At 38.7% G+C, this 26,117-nt stretch overlaps 1 protein-coding gene across 1 annotated transcript in view; it reads left to right on the top strand.

The window, feature by feature from the left end:
• Lingo2 (leucine rich repeat and Ig domain containing 2) overlaps positions 1-19,041 on the top strand; it is a 172,100-nt gene extending 153,059 nt beyond the window's left edge. Inside the window, exon 2 of the mRNA XM_051157711.1 lies at positions 17,131-19,041. Coding sequence (XP_051013668.1) covers positions 17,166-18,986 — 1,821 coding nt within the window. The 5' untranslated portion in view covers positions 17,131-17,165 and the 3' untranslated portion in view covers positions 18,987-19,041. The remainder of the gene's footprint in view (positions 1-17,130) is intronic.
• The last annotated feature ends 7,076 nt before the right edge of the window (positions 19,042-26,117 follow it).

Genomic DNA, 26,117 nt, shown 5'->3' with positions numbered 1-26,117 from the left:
CTATGGTTACTGCTACCTTAGAAGACATCTTGTATAAGGTTCCTGTTAGTCACAGGAATAAAGCCCTAGCCTTCTTTCTTCCTGTGGAACTCAAATAAGTGATGGGGATGAGGAGTCTCTGAGCAGATCCACTAGCCGAAGCCTGCGGTCAGGTCCCTAGGAGGAGTCTCTGAGCAGATCCACTAGCCGAAGCCTGCGGTCAGGTCCCTAGGAGGAGTCTCTGAGCAGACCCACTAGCCGAAGCCTGCGGTCAGGTCCCTAGGAGGAGTCTCTGAGCAGATCCACTAGCTGAAGCCTGCGGTCAGGTCCCTAGGAGGAGTCTCTGAGCAGACCCACTAGCCGAAGACTGCGGTCAGGTCTCTTTGAAGCATTCTGATTGAACCTGTTTCTTTCCCACTGACCTACTCTGTACTTACAGTTAGGCACACCACTGTTCAAAACTACTGTTTTAAGACACAAAGACACCAACTTATAGAATATAGGTTACTGTAGAACTAATAAACCACCTGTACAAAAACACACATGGAAGAAAGCCTAGAGATAGAGATGAACTTGGAGAACATTAACAGAGAGTATAGAAGTAGCAATGAAAAAAACGAACGTGTCTTCTATCCTAACCTGATAATGTGGCCAATTAATTGGGTAAAGACATGGTACCTAACATCTATATACTATATAATATCTGTATGCTGCTTATCCCTCCAGAAGTTTCTGTGATTATAATTTGCCTCCTACTTGTTAAAAGTACACAATGAAACCCTCGGTCACTGGAAACATTTCTTTTATCTTTCCTTTATTATTTTAAGATAGTGCCCTACTCGACAGCCCGGCTTAGCCTTAAAGTTGCCATCCTACCTTAGTCTCTGAAGACCTGGGTCTACATTCCCCAATCCCCATGCCTGATTCCTGAAAAGGAGTTGACATACTGATATGCACTACTCTACAGTCTGGTAGCTCACATCTGTTGTACTCTTTCCAGTCTTTGATGCATGAGTAGTTTTCTGTAATTATATTAATCACAAAGGCATAAATGCGTTCCTTCTTCTTTTTTTTTTTTTTTTAAATAGAAGAACTGGGGCTTTTCCCATAAACCTCTTCTATAATCATCATTTTAATTGTAGTAGAAAGGACAATTAAAGAGAAGAAGCATAAATATAGCTATTTTTACAGGGTAAACATTACTTTCACAATAATTCAGTATATTTAACACTGTAACAAGGTGTGTCTTTGTTTACAGTTATAACTGATTTAAATTTAGGAGATACATTTAATAGCATTAATTTGTCATTGTAGTGTTCCTAATGGCCATAAGCTGTTTGAGAACATGAATTGCATTTACACTGCACTGTGCCCCCAGCTCTGTCTTGCACATAGACATTACCCAGTGTGTGCTTGTTGAGTTCAGTTAGGTGTGCTTCCTTCCTTGACAGCTTTCCACAGCCCAGCTTGCTAGGCAAGGACTCTGCTCCTAAGCTATATCCACAGCTCCAGTTTCTGCTCTTACAATTCATGCAGTAAACTGACAGCTCCCAGTTGCTAAAATAAGTAAAAGTTCCAAAGTATCTCCTCAAGCTACAGGGGGAAATGGACACTTTGAGAATGTAAAGAATTAGATGTTCCTCCACAGCTTGACTGCTATAGAATTTTCTAGAAGGTTGAATTTTGCCTTCTTTGTCTCATTCAGAAATTGACTATAAGAATAATAGAGTTCCTGTTGGTGCGAGATAAGAATAGACACTTCATTTGTCATGTTCTATGTTGTTATGCTGACAGGAAATGACTTCCTCTTTTTTCCCATCCAGTGATTCCTATTATTTGTGGCTATCAAAATAATATCTCTTTCTATTTTGTATAACATTAGTGTGCCTTCAGAAGAAATGACAAGCAGCCCAGGTCATCTTTCAGGGACTCTCCATGTGTATTTTTAAGTATAGGGGGTTGTGGCGTCATTTCTTGCACTCTAGTTCACATTTACAGTACAGAAGCCACCATAGCCGAGGAAGAGCTTCTTTGTTCAAACTAAAATCTTTCCATAACACTAAAGTTACTAAGGGTAAAATCTGATTTCTTACCTATTTAGAAAAATAAATGAAAAAAAATAGAAAAATAGAATAGGTGCTAATAGAAAACAGTGCTCCCTCTAACAAAGATGGTTACATTAACAAAATCCCAAGGTTGAACCTTACTGTGGTTCACACATCTCCAATGTGTGAAAATATGAAAAAAATAGATACAAAGTTAATGATTGTTAGATAAATGGCCATTTCCAGATGCTTACGCTGATTCTAGGATAACATAAACACAGAAACACAAAACAGTACATAAAAAATAAGTTAATAGTAAAATCAGTTGGCAGTTACTCTACTCATTATTCCTAAGATAACACACAAACTGGAAATTTCCAAGCCTGTATTGCAACTCCATGTCCGAGTTGTGGCAAATGGAGTGTGGTCATCAAATCCTATTCATAACAGCCTTGAATTGTGCTCCCTTTTCGGATAGACAGGACTTAGAAGACGATGGAAGCAGAAGAGAGGCCAAATCCCTTAGTGATTTCACGGAGCAGAACTAAGAAACACCTACAGTTTAAGTCACTAATATTCCAGGGTTTATCAGTCACAGAAGCCGGTATAAATTTATATTTGTTTCATTTGCAAAGTGGTCCAGAAGGAATTTAAAGCAGCTATCTTATCTTAGCAGCTTTTAATAAGAATGAAGCTAAAATGTCTAGGTGCTTTCAGCACCAACTAATTAAATCAGGTAACCTCCAGAGAGATGTTCCTTTGTTAGTGAGTATCCACATTTCAAAGAGTCGGGTTCTTCGTCAAACAGTAGCTGAAACTCCGGAATCTAAAAGAAAAACTGCCTAACAGGATTCTCTTCTATTTGATCTCAGTTTCTCAAGTAAGCTTTAACAACCCGCTAAAGGAGCAGCCGTCCTCTGTGGCCACATGCATCGTACAGACTAGATGGGGTATACCGTAAGAGTAATTCTCGGTCTGCAAGAAGCAGTCAAACATCCTTTTCTTTTCTCCAAGGAAACAGCCGTAACCATCTCAGAGCTTCTTTTGCCTGTCTTTAGAAAGATGTAACTCATTTCTTAGGAAAAAAATTGGCCATGGGTTCTACTTAACCCTAATCTATTCTAAGTAGGTAGCTAATTACATCAGTAAAGATTTTGAATGCGTTGGGATATTAGGTGTCTGACACACTTGCGATTTTCCCCTTTACTTTGGCTGCATTATCACACTTTGTTTTCCTGTTGCCCCTGTAGGCTTGTTTCCTGACTCTTCTCTGAGTAAGAAAACTGAGAATAAGACAATGTTAAGATTTGAGGCAGGTCAATGCTCTAGGCTGTGATGAAATACTGCCATCTAGTTTGTGGGCACTTGGAGTCACATTTATGAGGCTGCTGGACATTTTAGGGTGACTGCTTTTTGATTAGTAATATTATTTTCTGTGGGAAGTAAACCTTAAATTAGACAGCTTTACTTTCATCTTTAAAAGGCCTCAAGTAGGATAGAATATCCATATATCCAAATATCACTCTATGTAGGCCAAAAGGAGATTTGAAACTATTGGAGAAGAGCAATAATTTGCATTTCAAAGAGATAAAAACAAATGCAGAAGCACAGGGAAGCTCTTGCACTGCAGAGGAAAGATTAAGTGAAAACTATTAATGGCTTAGGACAATCTTCACTAACTGTTAGTCACTAGAATACAAGATGAACTCATGTTTTGGAATAGATTTGTCTTTCTCTATGGTTAGAGAAAAAAGCAGAGCATTGCCAAGAGGGAACTGAGAACACTGTATGTGCTTCTATTTTGAAGAAGAGTTGTGGTGACCTGTTCCTGCACTCTCCACACTACAGAGGTATAGGCAGGGTGATTCTTGGCTACATGTACGACCCTGTCTCAAAACCAACAAAAATATACATAGAGAGATAGACTACGGCTATTTTATAAACAATTTTATGCAGTAATTTATAGAAAAAGAACAAGAGAAATACATAGAAGAGCTCAAAAATAAATAAGCAAAGTGTATACAATAAGAAGAGAAATAGTAAGCAAATAGTAGGTAGGATGATTTTCTCCAGTACTGAGGCTGCAACCTTAGGCAAAGGAGACATCAGCAAAAAACGGTGATTCCATCTGTAAAATCATGAGAGAAGGTGAAAAGGGATTGTGTGAAATATTTAATAGTTTTCCCCTGCAGCCACCGATGCTTCACAGCTTTTAACTCTTGGCTGGAAACTTTGCAAAATACATTGTAAGCAGATGCTTTCTTGTGGCGGAGTACTTGGACTATGTTTTCACTTCCAGGACCCTTTTTCAGTAAGGGTGCATTTTGTCTACCACGTCCTAAATGCGGCGTGCGTGAGAAAGCTAGTGGCATGGCTGCCTTCTGTCCTTCACCATGCTGCAGCCTAGGAGGGTGAACGAGTTCCACCCCTCCAGGTGGAAGGGAACCACGTATAAGACGCCCTTTGACTGCAGATCCAGGAAAGCCACCACTCCAGAAGAGCCCACCTTAAAATCGGTCAGTTCTGTAAAACACCAAGTACTCGGCTGTTTCCAGATTTCTGACTGGGAATTTTAGACATCTGGAATGTTTAAGTCAGTTTTATGGCCCCAGATTTATTTAATAAATAAATTATAAACTCTTTTTTTGTTTTGTTTTGTTTTTTTTTTGTTTTTTGTTTTTTTGGTTTTTCGAGACAGGGTTTCTCTGTGTAGCCTTGGCCATCCTGGACTCACTTTGTAGACCAGGCTGGCCTTAAACTCACACCGATCCGCCTGCCTCTGCCTCCCGAGTGCTGGGATTAAAGGCATGTGCCACCACGCCCGGCTATAAATTATAAACTCTTCACTGCCTCACTCCCCTCACCACCCAGCTCCTTCTCCACTTGTGAAATAGCTTTATTCGTGGGCGGGGGGAAGACAGTGATTTGCTAATATAAGGTTGTTATAGAGACTGGCATAGTGCCCATTTATTGCTTTATGTTCTTGTTGGGTTGTCTGAATCATAGGATTTCCAGCTCGGGATGCTTACCAGTTCTGTATCACTGCTTAACCCTCCATCTAAGTAGCTGGTCCTTTCCAGCCCTTCCTTTCTCACATAGCCAGATGTCATCCTTTAAACGGATGGCATGTGTTTAAAGCTCTCCTGTTCTCTTTCTCCACTGTGTAAACTGTCCGCTGCTCCTGGCCACACTGTCACCACAAGAAGACTTCTTTCTTCTTGCAGTGACCTCCTGTCCTCCATGGAGATCCATGACTTAATATGGCTTGATCTCTGCCCTGGCAAACAGAGCCTCAAGAAACCAAATCATTATCTCCTATTAATGGCGATGATGAGAGCTGTTAATGTGCTAGGCACCTAGTATATCCACCTTTAGTGTTCGGTGTTCCGGTTCATGTTGACAATGGAACAGGGGAGATGGTGAGCAGCACAGATGTGGCCATCCACGGCCTATTCACTAGCAAATCCCTGAGCCAGAATCTGAGCCATGTAAGTGAACCCTGATACTTGCTTGTTCTATTCTTTTAGATTGGGTTTTTTTTTTTTCGTCACGTGATTCCTGATGCTTACATCTGCCTTTCTCCAATTTAAGAATAAGTGGGGAGCAAATAGCCAGCATAGAGAACATGTAACTATGAAAACACACAACTTCACACACAAAGTTTAAAGAGGCACTAATCATTGTGCTGGAGAGAGAGCCCCTTTGATGAGAATTAGTGGAAAGAACCTCGTAAGCGCCCTATGGATTTCGGTTTCCTGCTTTACTCTCAACAAAGCAAAGTTCATCTTGTGAAAACCCGGTCACAGCTGGACATTATGAACAAGCTTTGATTGTAGATTTCTGTTGACAATGAGAACTAAGCGGAATCAGCAGTCAGCCCTTGTAGACTAAAACAGAGAACTAATTTGTGAGAACAATATAGTAACACCTTCCTGTGTAGTTTCTACCTGTATCAAAGATTTTGTCTGAGATGCGGCCCCAGATCTTCCACTGCTGCCTGCAGTGTGATGGCCACATTGTTTCAGATCTGAAGCAATGCTGCCTACTTTCTGCTTTCTGATTGTATAGTCATCACAGATAGTGTTAGGCTTCGTGAAGACAATTTCCTTCAAATAAATCACGCATTTTAACAATATTCACCCTCAGTTCCATTGTCATTAGCCTACACTTCCTGTTACACTTCTTCCTTCACCAAGTCTCCCTCATATTTTTCATATCATATGTGTATATTTATATAAGAATTCTAATACCCACAAATCAAACATGTTATTTCTTTTTTCTGTATATAACCTTTATGTTCAACATGATATCCCCACTTGTATAAGTATTCTAGATGACAGCATAATTTCATTTTTATAACTAAATAAAATCCCGATATATATTACCCACCAGACTATTGATGGCTTCCCAAGTTTCTCCCATAATGTGGGCATTCTGAAGTGCAGCAATAAGCATAACTGTATCTCTGTCATATTGACTTGGAGTCCTTTGAGTACATACCCAGGAGTGGTATAGCTGTGTCATATGCTAGTTCTAAGACAAAACACTGAACCGAGCTCCATGGGGGTTAGACCAATTTGTATTCCTACCAGTTGCATATAACAGTTCCCTGTTCACGTTCTTACCAGCATTTGTTATTCTTTCTTCAATGACAGCCATTCTGAATGCAGTGAGCTGAAAATTCAACATTGTTTGATTTGCATTTTTCTAATGCCTAGTAATATTGAGCATTTCTTCAATTTTTGTTGACCATTTGTACTTCATCTTTTGAGAAATACTTGTTTATCAGACCATTTGTTTATTGGAATGTTTGTTTTCTTCCTTTTTTAGTTCAACGTATGTCCTAGCTATTAACCATCTGGCAGACATGCAGCTAAAGAAGGGTTCTTTCTTTCCCTAATTCCTTCATATAACAGTTGTTTCCTATGCAAAAGCTTTCAGATTTTATGCAGTCCCATCCATCAATTCTTGCTATTGTTTCCTGAGCTATTGAAAGGAGGGAAGTAAGGGGAAAATGGGAGGGAGGGAGGAATGAGAGGATACAAGGGACGGGATAACCATTGAGATGTAATATGAATAAATTAATGAAATAAAATTTAAAAAAAAAAGAAAGGAAGCCTTTGCCTACCCTTGTACCCTGAGGTGTTTCTCCATGGCTCCTCTAACAATTCTCATGTTCTGGATCCTAAATTAAGGTCTTTGATTTGTGTTGACATGACTTTTGTACAAAGTGAGAGAAAGGGATCTAGATTTTTTTTGTTTTGCAAATTAATATTCAGTTTGCACAACATCATTTGTTGAAAAGGCAGTTTTTTCTCCAATGTATGTTTCTAGCATCTGACTACATACCTTTTTTGATAGGCATTTTTACTAGAGCCAGAAAATTCACTTGAAAAAAAATTAGTGCCCAGTGTGGTGACACACACCTGTAATCACAATGCATGGGAAACTGAAGAAGATTAAGTCTGAAACCAGCCTGGAGTTATATAATAAGACTGTCAAAGCAAAAACAACAAACAAACAACAACAACAACAAAACAGGTGCCTAGACATAATTTAGAGTCCAGTCAGGATCAAATTACATAGTGTTTTTCATGGCACACCCTCTTAGTTAAATTAACAGATCCAATAAAGACCCTTTTCTTAAATCATTATTGAAATAAATCAGAATAGTGTGCCAATTATCCTATCTAATTGGTTATTTATACATTGAGCAAACTCCACCATATATAACAACATGTTCCAGCAGAATTTAAATAACAAAAATTGTTATTATCAACTTAGAACATCTATCTAGACCTAAAAACATCTTAACCCCTAAACAACTAAGCTTAATCGTAAAACTGAACTATCTGGTCTTCAACCCCATCAGAGACTTGAGAAGGAATAAAATTAATTACCTGAGTATACTGGAGAGCAGGTTAGTAGCTTCCCAAATGAGACAGTGACAGTTATAAGTTGATAATGACAAGATATGATACATACTGATTTACATTCAGAATTTTAGACACACCATAATAAGAAAGATGTTTTTTTCAAGGCTCCCAAATACAAATAGCCAAAACATTAAGAATATAACATTTATGTAATTCCTGATTATATCATGGTTCTTCTTGCTATAGGTAGTTTATTGTATATATGTGTAACAATATAAATGTACATGTAAAACAATTAATAAAAAAACACTTTGGATCAGTTGAAAAATAAATAAATAAATAAATAAATAACATAAGTTGGTATGTTCCTTAATGTTAGTTCAAAATAAACTGAAAACTTCTAAATTAGTCATATAATAAAACTTTGTCCTCAAAATAGAGAGCCAGAGCCATATAGCATATTTCCCAGAGTATAATATAGAGTTTGGAGTATATTCACCATATAAGACTACTACTCTTCCAACGCATACCCTGCACAGCAGACTCAAGATGCAAACTCTTTATTTTAACTGCAAAAGTTAAAGTTAAAATTGGGGCTTGTCTTATATGCTAGAAAGTACCATAATTATAATACAGATTTACCTATCCTATAAAAGAAATACTATATTTTAAGTATATATATTTGAAAAATCTAATTATTTTTTAATTTTATTTTTGAGACTATAATATAATTATATTATTTTTCCCTTCCCTTTCTTCCATCTAAACTCTCCCGTATACCTCTCCTTATTCTCTTTAAAATCAGGGCCTTTTTTTTATTAGTTGTTGTTACATGCATATATTTATGTGTGGACACATACACATATATTCTCAAACATATACACCCTGTGGAGGTCTATATAATGTTACTTTACGCATGTCTTCATGAATGATCAATTGATACTGGACAACCAATTAGTGTGCTCTTCCCTGAAGACTATTTCTTGTACTCTCAACATTCCTTAGTAGCCTGAGGTTTGTTTTTAGTTTTGGGGGGAGGCGGGGATTGGTGTGTGTGTATTTGTGTGTGTGTGTGTGTGTGTGTGTGTGTGTGTGTGTGTGTGTGTGTGTGTGTGTTTTCTGTAGAGTTGAGGCTTCTGATCTTTCCCTCATCTATGTTGGCATAAAACTAGAAAATCATTAACTTGTTCCAGGATTCCCACTTCATGTTCCAGCAATGGACACATTTGAAGGACCTAAGAATTCTTCACACTGTTGCTGTTTTAAGGCCTTAAAGCAATAAGGACACTAGGTCTTCAATAAAGGTTACTACATCCTCCACTAAGGACACTAGGTTCCAGTCAGTTGTTGAAAGATTTGAAGTCATCATTCCCGCTTTTTTCCCCATGCGTTCTGCAGCCAGCTCCTAAGAGCAGCATTTCTGCTCTCCATCAGAGTATCTCTGGGATGCCCAGAGCCAGAACCGGGTAACACTGGTATTCTTGGTCAACTGAATACAATAATGTCCTAAATTTACAGCTTCAAGTCTTTCCTTTCCACCTTCAGATTAATCTTTCTAAAACATAAATCTCATGCCATCATTTCTTTGAGTAAAACACTTTTCTGGCTTTCTGTTGCTTTCAGGATAAAGTAGAAATTGCTTATCACAGGTAACAAACACCTTGTAATTTCGTTCTCTCAATTGCCTCTTCAAATCCCCTTAAATCTTCACCCTTTGTTCAAGTCACTGGGGACTGTTGTAAATTCTCTACCCCAGGGTTTTCCTCCTTGTTTACATGTCTTCACACATATGTTCCCTGTGCCTAGGAGTCTTTCTTCCTTGTTTACATGTCTTCACACATATGTTCCCTGTGCCTAGGAGTCTTTCTTCCTTGTTTACATGTCTTCACACATATGTTCCCTGTGCCTAGGAGTCTTTCATCCTTGCTTCCCCCAATAGGGAAGTTTAATTGTAAGTACAATGCTGACAGTGTTCCACTACAGTGACAAAGCACAGACACATTCAACTTTAAAGGATCAAAGACTTTGACTCCCAATTTGAGCGTTTTCCATCTATGTCTTCTCAGTCCAGTTGATTGGTGCTAATGATCCCACAATGCACCCTGGCAGAAATGTGTTATAGAAAAGAGCCCTTTGTTTAACAGAACTGAGAAGCAAAAGAGTGAAGAAGGGGTCAGAGCCCGTTTGGGGGTGCACACCCCATCACCTAGCTTCCTTTCCCTAGGCCCTACTTCCTAAATGTTTCACTACTCCCCCAGAACATGCGAGACTGGAAATCAAGCCCTTGTAGCACCTCTAAGATCCAAACCATAACAAACGTCAAATCTACATAGATTGTAATAAAATTAAAATATTCACTGTACTCGCGGTAGCGACAAAACAATGGTGCAAATCTGGAGGTAAAAATAATGAAGGAATTGATATACAGTACTAAAAAAATTAAAATAATAAAAAAGATAAGGGGGGAAAGGAAGGGAAACACAAGAAACAAGTACTTAATATCAAAGTGTCTTCCATAAATGGAACATATCAATGAATATTACATTTAAATGGACTAAGTAAAACCATCAGGCTGGATTCAACAACAAGAACTCACCATATGCTACAACAGAGGCTAGTTAAAATGCTAAAACACAAACATGAAGAAAGTATGAAAAACTAGTAGCATGAAAACCCTTGGGGGCTGGAGAGATGGCTCAAAGGTTAAGTGCACTGACTGCTCTTCCAAAGGTCCTGAGTTCAATTCCCAGCAACCATATGGTGGCTCATAACCATCTACAATGAGATCTGGTGCCCTCTTCTGGTGGGCAGGCACACATGCGAGCAGAATATGTATAAATAATAAATAAATAAATATTTTAAAAAAGAAAACCCTTAAGCTTAAGCAAGCAAAAGCTGTTCTTTCATTCAACATGGCACATCATATTTTGTTTGTTTTTATGATACCTTAGCAGTTAAGAAATATCACATAAACCTGACCTGTGATCCCAGATAAAGGTTAATACCAAGGGGAAAAAATTGGTTCAACATACAGAATCATTGGTAAAACAAATAATTGCTAGTACATATTTCTCAGAATCTGATTTTAATAACTATTTTCACTTAATCTTTGACCTCGGGAAAAAAATTAGACTGCAGTTGCATTTCCAATGGACTAATAACAGCAGACACAGGTTGAGCTCTATATGTAATATTCATCAGAGTTCCTATTTCTTTATATTTTACACTAGATTTTAGTAGCATGTCTTTTAAGATCTTAATTACACTTTAGAAATTTCTTTTAGTTGATATATGAGGTTGCTTCCAGTATTATTTTTGAAAGCTAGTGAGATTTGTTCATATATTTTATTTCAGAAAACTGAAATGAACTGATCTAAAATTAAATACACTCAATATTAATAACTAAAACTAAAAAAAAAATTGAGACCAGGATTCTTACTTAAGTTAATGTGGACTCTTCACAACAATAAAAGATTATTATATCCCAAATCAAACCTATGCATAAGATCAGAGCTTCAACATAGAAAAAGAGCTATAGAATTTACGGAAACAGGGGGCTGGAGAGATAGATCAGTGGTTAAGAGCGCTTCCTGCTCTTCCAAAGGTCCTGAGTTCAATTCCCAGCAACCACATGGTGGTTCACAATCATCTGTAATATGATATGATGCCCTCTTCCAGCCTACAGGTGTATTTGCAGGCAGAGCACTGTATACATAATAATAAATAAATCTTTTAAAAAAGAATTTATGGAAACAGAAATAAATTTATTCATATTTAGCGTTTTTAACTTACTTCCTGACTTTTCAAGACAAGGTTTATCTGTGTAGCCCTGGCTATCCTGGAACTGTAAACTAGGCTGTCCTGAAACTCAGATATATAGCAACCTTTATTTCTCAAGAGCTGGGATTAAAAGTGTGTGCCACCACACCCAGCTCATACTTAGTATTTTTTAATGCACATCTCCTAGTAACAGATTGGGTAACTTCAAAGAAAGAAAACAATGTTTATAAGATATAAACAACACAACCAACCATATAAATTATAATGAATGTAGATACAATATGCTGACTACCAGCAACCTGTACAGGAAGGACTTTGATAAATAATTTATATGTGCTCACAGTAGAAGAGGTAGAAATTGAAGTTTAAAACCAACCAAGTTAACGTGGTTAACCCCCTGTTGGAAATCTCTTGTTTCTTTCTTCTAAAGCCTTTGCAAAAATTGATACCTTAGGCATTTTGTTCTTCTCCTACACTATATGGATCATACCTATTCCACTCTATTTTTAAAAATTAGTGAAAAACTAGGAGTTAATTTTAAACAATGGGCATGCTAGGTCCTGCAAGCCTTAGTAACATTCATCTGAAAATAACCTTTAAAACAACATCTTCCACATAGAGGCTTAGCTATATTTTATAAACTCTGATTAAAAATAATTTAATGAGATATGGTTTATTAGGGTAGTGACACATGCCTTTAATCAACACGTAAAGCCTCACAAAGACAACTGGAAAGTATTTACCTTTTCTATTTCTCATAAGCCTTAAGACTGTTACTATATTATTTTCTAAAGTATTTGAAAGAAATTATCAGCAAAACAAATATTCTAGAATTTTCTTTTGGTTAATGATTTGAATATTGAAATCAGATCTTTAGAGTATTTATATTTTCTATTTCTTCTGGTGTCAATTTCAGTCATTTTAGTCCAGGAATTTTTCCATTTTGTCTACATATTAAATGTATTTGTTGAAAGTTGTTATAAACTGACATTATCTCTCTAACATCAGGAAGACCTAGAAGTCATGTCTTTAATTTTGGTTGGTGAAAAACTACATTTTTTGATAAGCTAGAAAGTTGCCAATTTTACTGAACTATCTAAGAAACAAAGTCTAGTTTTTACTGATTTTTCTGTTTTATGTCATTTTATCTTATTAATCTTTGTCCTTACCCTTTGTGTTTCTAAGTTTTAATTTACTTGGGTTAATTTGTTCCCCTCAACTATTTTAGCTTCCTTTATTTTAGACCTACCTAGCTCAAAGACGTGTGTGTGTGTGTGTGTGTGTGTGTGTAGTTACAGACTAGTTACAGGATACAAAATGGAACCTTGTCTCAATAGAGCCCCCAGCTAATAAAGGCCACTCACAGAAGTGAAGGCATATGAATACATATCAAGATGACCATTGGCAAGTCAACAACAAAACCCTTTTAAATTTTTAACTATCTGCAACCTTTTTTGTTTTGTTTTGTTTTGTTTTGTTTTGTTTTGTTTGGACTGATAAAGAGAATTGTGGGAATATTGAGCTGACTTTAGATAATGCCCCAAGGCCATCCAGAAGGTAAGGCAAGTGTATTTAAAGAGTGACACTTTGTCTAGAAACTGTTAGGTATCTCCGTATATGCCCCAAAACATACACAAAGTAGAAGAAGAATGAATGATAAATCTAAAAGTAAAATCTCAAAGTAAAATGTCTAGAAGAACACAGAGGAAAATCCTCATTGCAGTGGCATAGACAGATATCTTATGTAGAATGCAAAGCATAAATCACAAAAGACAAAATGTCAAAATAGACTTACTGAGAATTCTAAAACCTGTTATTTAGAGGTTACCAATAAGAATATTAAAAAGACAAACCACAGAAAATATATATAGTACATATACTTATTATCAAAGAACTGGTATAAAAATATGTAAGTACTTTTTACATCTAAATGAGTAAATGCAACCCAACTATAAGTGGGCAAAAAATTTAAATATTTGAATAAAATATATCAAAGAAATTCATAAATGGACATGAAATTCTAGTTAGGGGAAGAGGAGGTTCAACTATGTGTCCACAAGAAAAGTAAATAGATATAGAGACACGATATAGATATAGATATAAATATAGATATAGATAAATACCTGAGCTGTGGAACACCTACAGTGCTATGTGTGGGGATGCCTGACAGTACAATTATTTGGAGGAAAGACTTGTTTCTCCACAAGCCCCTTGTGGAGACTGAAGCACCAAGACCTTGCATGGACTGGACCTAGGTGCTCTACACAGATGTGGCCAGTGGGCAACTCGGGCTTCAGGAGGGCTCTCTAGTAAGGAAACCAGGTTGGGGGAAGGGGGAGCTCTCTCTGACATGGACTCTCTTGCCAGCTTTTGATCACTTGCCCCTGGGTGAGTGACTGCCTTGCCAGGCCCCAGGGGAAAAAGACATGTTCAGTACTGATGAGACTTGATGAGCTAGGGTAGGTGGGTAGTGGGGGGCTCCCCTTTTCTGAGGAATACAGGAGGGAGATGGGAAAGAGGAAGAGAGGTTAGGACTGGGAGGAGAGGAGGGAGGGGCTATGGCCATAATGAATAAAAAGTGAATAAGAAATTTGTTTCTATGACCCCATTTTTATATAATATTCATAATTTAAAATGAGAGAATGTGTTACATCTTGTTTCCATGTGAATAAATTTAGAACCCCACTTTATAGTGTATTGATTGTTTTGTATTTCATCGTGTGACTGAATGAATCTTTATGTAACTTAGTTTCCCTCCATTAGACAAGCTGGTAGTGTGTGTGGATACACACACTTATTTAATTATTTTGTAAAGATGCATTTCTAGATGTAAAATAGATGTGTCAGAAGGATGAACATATTAGACAATTTTCATTTTTAGCTTACTATTGAAATTGATTGTCTTTGATTGTATTTATTGACTATTTTCATATTTCATTACATTCAGTGCCTAATTATTTTTTTTTGGCATTTGCCTTTATTCCTTGTAAACAACACATCTGTTCATTTATTACAGCATCTGACCCATTCCCTCTCATATGAGTTTAAAATATATTCTCCAGGTTAGAAGCTCTGTGTGTGTGTGTGTGTGTGTGTGTGTGTGTGTGTGTGTGTGCGTGCGCGCGCGCGTGCATGCATATTTGTCTGCTATACCAATATTGCAAATTTATACAATATAATTGCCCTTTCATTCCTAGTTTCTAATGTTATTCATAAAAAATGCTTCTTTAATATTAAATTGAATTTTCTTCTAGGTATATATCTGCAATTACTTATAATTTCCCTCACTTCACTTTAAATATCAACAATATAAACTGATTCCCAAGTAGATTTCAAAATAATTCCTTATATGGCTTTCATAATTTATATCAATATCAGTGTCTTATTATAATCTCACATCTTTATATAGTAGTGTTATTGTTACTTTAGTTTTAATGGCTCTGTTTGGTTCATTGTGTGGGCTTATCCTGAAAACATAATTTTATAGTGCATTACTGACATGGTGTTTTACATAACTGAGCTCTAACATTTACAAAGTTATTATTTTCCTCTGTAACAGATCAATCAGGAAAAATTAAAACTTAAATACACTGAACTAGTGTGAATTACTAAACTCTACTGAAGTATAAAATTTACTTAAGCTGTCAATACATAGTGTTTCAATTATTTCAACTTTGGAATTAAGTTCTAAGTTCAAAAATATTTTTGTAATGACTTTATTAAAAATATGATTATAACATTTCTACACCTCTTTTATTTAAATGTAGTTTCTCTATTTAGTCCATTGAACTTGGACTGATCAGAAGGATTTAGTAGTTGCCATGGTAGTTCTGAAAACGGCTTGTCAGATTTATTCTAAGGAATTTTATATTATTCCGTAATGCTGGTAACTGAAAGAAGTTTCACAAAAATACAGTTAAAAAACACCTGTATTTTGTGTCATGCTAATTTTCTCATTATTAGTTATAAAACTTTTGTTTGCTTACAACTGCATTTTGCCCGTCCTAGACATTTATGCTAACGTCATAAGAGCAGCATTTTTTTTGCAGCCACAGTGGTTTCTCAAGCCCTCGAACCTGTGTCATCCCTGTAAGACACACAGCGGCAGGGAAACGTGTCTACCTCAAATAAGCAAGTTTCCTCAGGCGAGATTTATTGAATTCTGACTGAAGACTGCCTTAAAATTGAAAGCTATTTTTTGTGTGTGTGCATCATACACATATGAAGAAGTTCTCAACACCTCACAGCAGATGTTAACTGACTTGAGTACTGGACCCCAGACCTGTTAATGAAGCTTTTATTAGCTTCGTTTATAGTAGAGCACAGATCTCCCAAACAGTAGAGCTGTAGACGCTCACTCATCAGAACAAGTGCCCTCTTAGCCACTGACCGCTGACTTTTCTTTTCTTTTGAATTTTAAGGATAGACTTCTTTGTTTGGGTTTTGTTTTATTATTTACTTACTAATTAGTTAATTAATTTAGTTAGTATTCTCTTTACATCCTGATTGTAGCTCTCTTCTTCCTCTCCTCCCTGCCTCTCTCTTCTCCCTAATGCCCCGCCTCTACTCCTCAGAAAAGGAATAGTCTTTTGTATGTGAAATGTGTGTTGTTTTGCGTAGTCTACGCCAGACACTGAACTTACCTCTATAGCGTCACCCTCACTCTCAGATGTTCTGATGGTGTCCACCTGTGAGGCCTCAAGCCCAGGACAAATGGTTACTGAGGTGCCCATTAACATATCAGAGCACAGGCTGGCTGTCAGGTTTTCCCTGCATCCCTCGGTCCCTTACCTGTTTCAAGGACCAACTGGCTAGATGTCTCACCCCTTACCCTAAACTTCTCCAAACCAGTGACTGGGCTGCCCTTTCCCTGGCTGCCCTTCCATATGTAACCCATCACGTTGATTAGCTGGCTGTTTCTTTTGCTGTCTTGGCTCAGGCCACAGCTCCTGGTCAGAAGCTGCTCTCCCCCCCCCCCCACACACACACACCCACTGCCCCCATCCCCCGCTCCCCCTCCCCACCTTCTCCCATGGTTCAGGGGCTCAGCCACTCTGGACTCTCCCAGATGTCCCTGTCTCTGTCTATGCTCTGCTCCTATCCACAATACACCTTCTCCCCGACCATAGGTAGGAGCAACCATGTCCTTTCCTTTTTATTCCTCCCCCCCCCCACATTTTCCATCTCGATTAGTCCCACATAATAGCTATGAACACCTAAGTACAGAGATGAAATAACTTGCCCAAGATCATGTAGATATTATGGGAACCCTGGAGCCCAATCTCAGGTCTGGTTACCACCGAATGCTCCTGTATCTTTGTTTTAAAACTTAGTTCCTTTACTTATGTGCCTTTTCTCTGTGTCTGCTCTAACTTGCCTTTTTTTTTTTTTTTTTTTTTTTTTTTTTTTTTTTTTTTTTTTTTTTACCTTTTCTTTGCTCATCCATGCAGGCCCATAACCAAGGCGTAGACTAAGAAGTGGAGTCATGCTTCACACGGCCATACCATGTTGGCAGCCGTTCCTGGGTCTGGCTGTGGTGTTACTCTTCGTGGGATCCACCGTGGCCTGTCCCGCTCGCTGTGAGTGCTCCGCCCAGAACAAATCTGTTAGCTGCCACAGAAGACGCTTGCTCGCCATCCCAGAGGGCATTCCCATTGAGACCAAAATCTTGGACCTCAGCAAAAACCGGTTAAAAAGCGTCAGCCCCGAAGAATTCATATCATACCCTCTGTTGGAGGAGATAGACTTGAGTGACAATATTATCACCAATGTGGAGCCTGGGGCTTTTAACAACCTCTTTAACCTGCGTTCCCTCCGCCTGAAAGGCAATCGCCTTAAGCTGGTGCCCTTGGGAGTATTCACCGGACTGTCCAACCTCACCAAGCTTGACATCAGTGAGAATAAGATTGTCATTTTGCTGGACTACATGTTCCAGGATCTGCATAACCTGAAGTCTCTAGAAGTGGGGGACAATGATTTGGTTTACATATCACACAGGGCCTTCAGCGGACTACTTAGCTTGGAGCAGCTCACCCTGGAGAAGTGCAACTTGACGGCGGTACCGACAGAAGCCCTTTCCCACCTCCGCAGCCTCATCACCCTGCATCTGAAGCATCTTAATATCAACAATATGCCCGTGTATGCCTTTAAACGATTGTTCCACCTGAAACACCTAGAGATCGACTATTGGCCTTTGCTGGATATGATGCCGGCCAACAGCCTCTACGGTCTCAACCTCACATCCCTTTCCATTACTAACACCAACCTGTCCACTGTCCCTTTCCTTGCCTTTAAACATCTTGTATACCTGACCCACCTTAACCTCTCCTACAATCCCATCAGCACCATCGAGGCAGGCATGTTCTCTGACCTGATCCGCCTACAGGAGCTTCACATAGTCGGGGCCCAGCTTCGTACTATTGAACCTCACTCCTTCCAAGGGCTCCGCTTCCTCCGTGTGCTCAACGTATCTCAGAACCTGCTGGAAACATTGGAAGAGAATGTCTTCTCCTCCCCTAGGGCTTTGGAGGTCCTGAGCATCAACAACAACCCACTAGCCTGCGACTGCCGACTCCTCTGGCTCCTGCAGCGACAGGCAACCCTGAAGTTTGGGGGCCAGCAGCCCATGTGCGCCGGACCAGACACCATCCGTGAGAGGTCATTTAAGGATTTCCATAGCACTGCTCTTTCTTTCTATTTTACCTGCAAAAAGCCCAAAATCCGTGAAAAGAAATTACAGCATCTCCTAGTGGATGAAGGGCAGACGGTCCAGCTGGAGTGCAACGCTGATGGAGACCCACAGCCAGTGATTTCCTGGGTGACACCCCGAAGGCGTTTTATCACCACCAAGTCCAACGGCAGGGCCACTGTGCTGGGTGATGGCACCTTGGAAATTCGTTTTGCCCAGGATCAGGACAGTGGGATGTATGTTTGCATCGCTAGCAATGCTGCTGGGAACGACACCTTCACAGCATCTCTCACTGTGAAGGGATTCACCTCAGATCGCTTCCTTTACGCAAACAGGACCCCTATGTACATGACCGATTCCAACGACACGGTTTCCAACGGCACTAACGCCAACACTTTTTCCCTGGACCTTAAAACAATACTGGTATCTACAGCCATGGGCTGTTTCACATTCCTGGGAGTGGTCTTATTTTGTTTTCTCCTTCTCTTTGTGTGGAGCCGAGGAAAAGGCAAACACAAAAACAGCATTGACCTTGAGTATGTGCCCCGAAAAAACAATGGTGCTGTCGTGGAAGGGGAGGCGGCTGGGCCCAGGAGGTTCAACATGAAAATGATATAAGGGCCCACCACACACACCTACTGTCTCTGTGTTACTGTGGGTAATGAGTAAAACATCTGGCATAGTGAGTCGATCACAAGGTTATCGGGCAGCTTCCGGCAGCTGCTCCTGTATCCAAGCGGGGTCCATGGACGCGGGAAGACGTCTCATGGAGACTGGCTGATTAGAGGCAGGCAGGCATGTGTCAGAGCCCTTCACACGGTGGGATACTAATTGTTTGCATTGCAAATATTGGCATTCTGGGGATCTCAGCAGTGAACCTGAACCTTTGGCTCATGCTGATGGACAATAAGTCAACATTTTCTACCACTGCAAAAACAAAAAGAAAAAAATTAAAAAGAACAACCTACAGTGTAGGATTTACATATTAAAAAGACACATTTGTCTAAAACATACTCTACAGTAAAATTTGTATTTATTATCATTTGTTAAAACCTTGCATCATACAATACTGTTGGTTCAGCACCAAAAAAGAGATCAATATATTCTTTTTTTTTTTTTGAAACATATATGCTGTATATGTTTTAAAGCAATATGAATGAGAGGTTTGCTTTTAGTTACTCACCAGTATAGATCCAAGTGTGGTATCACCTTCCTTTTACCCACAGATAAACCTGAGACTAAATCCCTGGAGTAATAGGCAGAGATGTGTTGAGATGTGTATGTCTGGTGTAGGATGCCAAGAAACAGGACCAGGTCAAAACTGCTTAACCCTGTTAACTTCTGTTACTATAAATAAAGGCATGTGCCTAGTTTTGATACAGAATGGAATATTTTTTATACACACACTACCAACCTGGACCAGTTTACTGTAACAGAAGCCCTTGGTTTCTCCAGAAGGTGGCAGATCACCAAATACACCTGTAAAATGCAAGGTAGGTATCATTCCTAAAAGTGATCCACTTAGTTTTACTTTCACCTGTCACTGCTAATGGGCTAATGACAAAGGAAAAAGACGGCAATCATTGTATAGAATTATTTGGCAATGTTCACCAGTAGCCGATATCAGTAATTCTGTTGCCCAAAAGCTCTCTGAATAGAGAGTTTTCAGAAGTCAATAGAGCGCAGGGTGATCAGGCACATCATGACAATGATGCAGCCAATGATCGCTTTCCTGTGTGACAGCTGCCTGACAGATGGCTGTAAGGCAGAGGGAACGCACAGCACATGACACCCCCAGTTCCTCTATTCAATGAACACAATTAGGCACCTTCAGGATGTTTCCCTGCTTCCTGATCGAAATTTTTAGTTTCACACTAAAAAACTATATTGTATAAATAAGAGGAGTCTGTTTTGTGTAAAGCAGTGAAAGAAAAAAAAAACCAATAATAGATTTTAAAAATAAATTTTTGTTCCTTCACAGAGGAAAAGCTAACCCTATAGTTCTACGAATACGTTGTGTTGATTCTTTTACCCTCTTGACCTGAGCATATTTGCCCAATTAAGTTGGTGTTAATGTTACCACTCAAAAAACAGTAAATGTCTTATCATCAGTGACCTACTTAAGGAAGGCATAATTCCATTTGGCCGAGTCATGGAAAACTTTCAAGTCATATATTTATATGGACTGAAAAAGTATTAGATGCAGATGGTATTGCTGAAATGACATGGATTTAATCAGCATAAACAAAGTCTCTATGTTTTCCACATTTTGGAAATCTTGATGTTCTTCTTCGGGATCCATTGTAAGATATGTAGAATTATGGGAGATCCTCCTGCTTTTAGTGTTACGGGCCTGACCCTCAGAAGCCTAACCTCTTTAAATATCTGAAAACATGAAGAACTTCAATACTATTAAATTGGCCTTGATTTCTAAAAGGTTCACAAATTGTTTTGCAAACTGGATGTCAGTACATCTGAACCCATTTCTCTTTTACCAGTGGGTAGGCACTGAAAATATTTTTAGGACTAAGTAATTGCCTGCTTCAGTTAAATTTCATTTATGTATCCTGGTAATTATTACAAATATTTTAGAATTCATTTTTCATTTATGTAATTGCTCATTTCTAACAATTTGTATCAACCTATGCTAAATTTTATCAAAATTTCAACTGAAAATAATTAAATGTTATGTTCTCACAATTAAAAAGGTTAAAAAGGAAAGAGAGTCTTACAAAAGAGAATCTACTTCCTTATAACTTTGAAACACTTTAAAGAGTATACACTTGGCAAATTGTGTGGTGTGTGTGTGTGTGTATGAGAGAGAGAGAGAGAGAGAGATAGAGAGAGAGAGAGAGGAAAGGAGGGAGAAAGAAGTGATCAATTGATTTTTTTAGAAAGGGGTTGCTGTTCTATTTTCTGTCAAAAATTACAAAAAAAATGACCAAGAAGCTCATGAGGAAAATGAAATTGGATTAAACTTAAAAGATAAAATATTTTGCTCAAAGATTTATGTGTTATTCTATTAAGAGAGGAGAGATTAAACTCTCTGCACGATTTATTCTCTGATCCATAGAATAACTAAGATAGTACTAAACAACATTCTAAAATGAAAACCCACTAAGTAATAATTGAACAAATGGTACATTCCATAGCCGTCAAATGGACCCTCTGAAAAGTCCTGTGTTTAATATATTTCACCTTGGGATTTTTTTTCTCAAAGTGTTTTGATCGCCAAGTACCACTTTTCCTATTCAACTGTTACCATCTTCAAAAAATGGAGTTCTATATAGCTCTCAAGTAGTCAGTCTTAGAGTGGCACCCCTCTGAAATCTTCTTAACTCTTAGCAAGAGTACAACTATTATTGGAATAGCATATTTACCAGATTTTCCCAGAGGAATGGGCAACTTCCTGCATAAAACAGTATACTAACGGATTTATAAAGAGTGCAATGGGCATCTGACGTTCCATTTCCTTACTATTGGTACAAATCACTAGGGTCTGCAAAACTTTGGAGTTCCACTGACCATAGCTCTGGGGCTTTCATGTGCAGTTTTACAGAAGGAATTTTCTTTATGCTTACCTCTCTGTTAGATTAATCAAGACCATTATAAGGATATACTGGGCCAGACCAGTATTGTGGCCCAATAGACACTTCATCTCTTTGTTCCTTCTTTGAAGAGGGCCTACTCTAATGTTTCCTATGAAGAAACACAGCTATTTGGCCCAGCGTGCTGTTCTTGGTTGACCAGTAGACTGTATGTTATTAAGCATTTTCAAGGAAACACTTATTCTTTCTAGCATTAAATAAAACTCCCTGAACAGAGCTATAATATTCATAGTTGACTCATGGACCCAAAAGTTGGTAAACATGTTTACTAAAATAACTAACTCACCCAAACAATCTGGGTTTGGTGTGCTGATAAGCAAATTCTACTTTGCAGAAATCCTTATAGTATTTTCTTTTCCAGACTCTTTTCCATAGCATTTGTAATCATGTGCTTTTCAAGTATTTTCAAATTCTGAAAGCATAATACAGATGTTGCTAAGCCTCAAATGTTCACAGGAACATTTGTTAAAACTCTGAGTTTCTTCATCTTTCTCAGACATTTTTCTGAACAACAGCTTTCTTATAGGACAAATGTCTTCAGAATTTGTTTTTTCTCATTGTTCAGTCAAAGAATCTGTTCCTGGTTCATATAGGAGTTCAAAAGTGACAATCTTCTATGACTCTTAAAAAATGATTATTTAAATCTCATCTCCACTGAAGCCTGGCTTGTGTCACTTTCCATTCCTCCAGTAGGAAGAGATATATTTATGGATCAGACGCACAAAAGAGAGGGTGCGATCCTAGAGAAGCAAAATTGCGTAGAGCCCCGTGTAAATTAACTTTTACTTACAGGGTCTTTCTTCATCTCTCTGTCAAAGCATTTCTTTTATCTTGGAGGCTGTGCACAGAACTGTGAAACAACACAGAATGTGTCTTGAGGCTCTGTAGAAAAGGGAAAAAATAGATCATTTTCAACTGAGAAGCCTCAGAGCTGACAGGAAAGACATGAAGAATTTTTTAAAAGGCTGGAGGGGGACACGGGATCTATTTAAATTCTATTGCCTTTATTGCTCATGTCTATGGTTCTCTCTCCACGTTGACTGTGTTTTTTTTTTTAAACATTCACTGCTCCTTATCTTCTCTTTCTGCGTCCCGGCCATCTGTGGCTCACACGGGACTGCAAATGGGGTCTGTGGATGTGAACCAATTTAAAGTAAAACAAAGCAAAAGCAAAGAAAAAACAACAACAGTCCTTTGGGGCCAAATCCATTCATTCTACCTGGTAGTTAAAGAGGTATCATTTTTATTACTGAAATGAACGTTTCCTGGTAGAATAACACATCATAGGCCCAGTCGTTTGCATTGCTTTCTCTCTATTCAATCCCTTTTGTCTAACACCCTCGATATTTTTTGATGACATTTTTGAGTTGTTTGACATCTTCTTTTTAACTAGTTTTACTTGGCTAGATGACAGAAGCTGTATCTTGGTATATAAACACTTGAAACGAATTTCACTACCTTTCCACCTTCAAAAGCCATTCCTGTGAAAGCCTCTCACAGCGCCAGCAAAACTGATTACTGGGAGGGAAAAGTCTTCCCAACACGGGCCAAGGAGACGAGAGATGAGTGTTGGTTTGCTGTGGTCTTTGACTAAGTTGGGGCCCGGGGCTGAAATCTATGCTTACAGGGTTAGGTTTTTTTTAAAAAATGATGCCATAAGTCAACAGTGAATGATAGGTTTTCTAACATGGAATTGGCTTGTCTGTTTAGAGAACATCAAATGTAGCTGTGTGTTTCCTCCAGAAGTGCGCAGGGACTGGAACCCCTCGTCCAAAGTCAGCTTCTCAACAGATGGCCAAGATGAAGCCCTGGGGACGGAAACAACCAGAGCAACCAAGGACATGCTTAAGATAGGTCCATACGGGCTTAAAGAGTGAGGTGAACACATGCTTCTCTTTCTAAATATAGGAATCTGACCAAAATAAGCTCACATGAGCTCCAGACTTCTGTCCTTCGGTTTGCTTCAATACACCTTCTCCATCACCCCAAACTCCCTGCAAGACATTCTGAATAGAAATGAGGGAGCAGCAGGGTGTATATCAGATGCCCCTACTGTCCTGGAGTAGATCCCAACCCCCCCATGCGCCAGTAGTGGAAGCTTCAACCAGTAGCAAGTCCTATGCATACTTTATTTTACCCTGTGCACACATAGCTATTGAAAAGATTTACTTTATAAACTAGGTGCAATGGAAGCATAACAGCACTGATAATGAGGCAGAACAACAATGATAATACGTTTCAGCTTTCCGTTGGAAGCTGACCTGGTAGTAGGTCCACAGGCGGAGGACAGCCTAGGGGATGCCCTGTATTCCTGCCTCCTTCCTGCGGCTTTTCAGAGGCCACAAATGAAATGACCTGAAATGGCAGGTCCTTCTCCGCTTGCCTACTCATCACTGCCACCTATAAGATGCTGCCATGCCTTACCAATGAAGGCTCCCTCCAGAGAGAGTCTTCTTTCGCTAGAACTCAGAATTCCCTGTGTATTGTTAACTAGAAACTGTCTCAGAGGGGTGGGGTGGGGTGGGGAGAGAGACGCGGGGTGGGGTGGGGGGAGAGGCACAGGATCCCTCCAGTCTTTTGCACATAACCCTTTCCAAGTTAAGGCTTCCCGTTCTCATAATCACACTCTGGCAGAAATCTGGAGACTGAATTCTTCTCTCTTTCTCTCCCTCCCAGAAGCAGGTGGGCTGATATAAAGCCAACTTTAAACGAGAGAGCTTTATTTATAGCCTTACAAAAAAGAAACAAGCTGGTATAATCAAGAGAACACTTAACATTTTAAGAAAGGCTCTACCTGTAATATAGTAAAAAAAATTCTTTAGAAAAAACACTAAATTGCAACTGTGTTCTTTACATCGGTTAACCACATTTTAATTCCAATACTGTTCTAAAGGTAACTGCCAATGCTGAAAATTGATCTAAGAACTTTGTTCTTGAACTAGGAGGTTCCAAAGGAGCGGACATTGTCTGCGTGTTAGCTTCCTTTATAGTGGTGCACACCTCCCCTTTCTAAATTGCTTTAACATCCTATTCTACAGTGCAAAACAATTGTCAAAATCTAAAGCCATATGGTCAAAAATAATAACGAGAAAGAAGATTTAACAAAGACTTGCGATTTTTTTCGCGTTTCTTACAACAGTGTGTCCACCTACACACTCACCTGTGTACACATCCATGTGACAGACAAGTGAAGTGGGGTTGTGAGCAAAGTGTAGGCTGTATAGTAGACATTTCAATGGAAACATCCTGTTTTCTTCCCCAGCTATAAGATCAAGTACTCCATGCCTACCTCGGGCATTTAGTACACAATATACTTGCCTTCAAAAACTCTGAAACAGCCTACATCATAATCAGTGGCAAAGCTGTTATATAAAAGTGGGTGGCTTTTATAAATATTTTAAATGTAACTGCTTAAAAAGTTGGTGAGCCTGAATGGGACAAAGAATAAGGAAACATTTTATGCCTGTATTTCCTTCTAGTGGCTTTTCCCAAAACTCCTCTTAAGGAGTGTACCATGATTGAATGGTACTAACCAGGAGCCTAACAAATCTTTTCTTTAGAGCCCAAAAGCCTCATTTTGTTCTTAAAGGAAATTCATGCTAAAGACAAAAGGACCTTGATTTAGATTTATGTCTTGTTGTTGATTATTATTGGGTAATTATCATGGGCACGTGGGGAAGTCTTTCCATGTTAACAAGTTAACATAGCGACATGAAATAAATTAGAAAACATATTCTGTTTGCAGATGAAAAGGGCTTACACATCTAAAATCTCAGTTAAATCTGTTGTGGTATTATTTTTAAAATGAAATGCGTAATTAAAAAAAAAAAGCAATTGGAGTCATCTGGGAAACATTTCGTTGTTGAGAAAGGTTAGGGTATAGGAACCTCACAAGCAACATAAGACAGTTGGAAACATCATTAGCAACAAACAGGTAAAGGAAAATGTGCAGGAAGATGTATAACCGATTGAATCCACTTCTGAGGATGGAGTGAGTACGACCCACAGAGAGGACAAGCTATGAGGTTTTCTAGTCTTCAGTATTATTAAGCGGTCATGGGTTGACCTGCTGGACACTGAAATCTAAGTATGGTCGGCCATACTATAACGATATGCTGCTTTAGTGACGATAACTCCTTCA

Source organism: Acomys russatus, chromosome 2 (genome assembly GCF_903995435.1).
Source record: "Acomys russatus chromosome 2, mAcoRus1.1, whole genome shotgun sequence".
Taxonomy (NCBI): Eukaryota; Metazoa; Chordata; class Mammalia; order Rodentia; family Muridae; genus Acomys; species Acomys russatus.
This window is presented reverse-complemented; position numbering and strand designations above follow the sequence as displayed.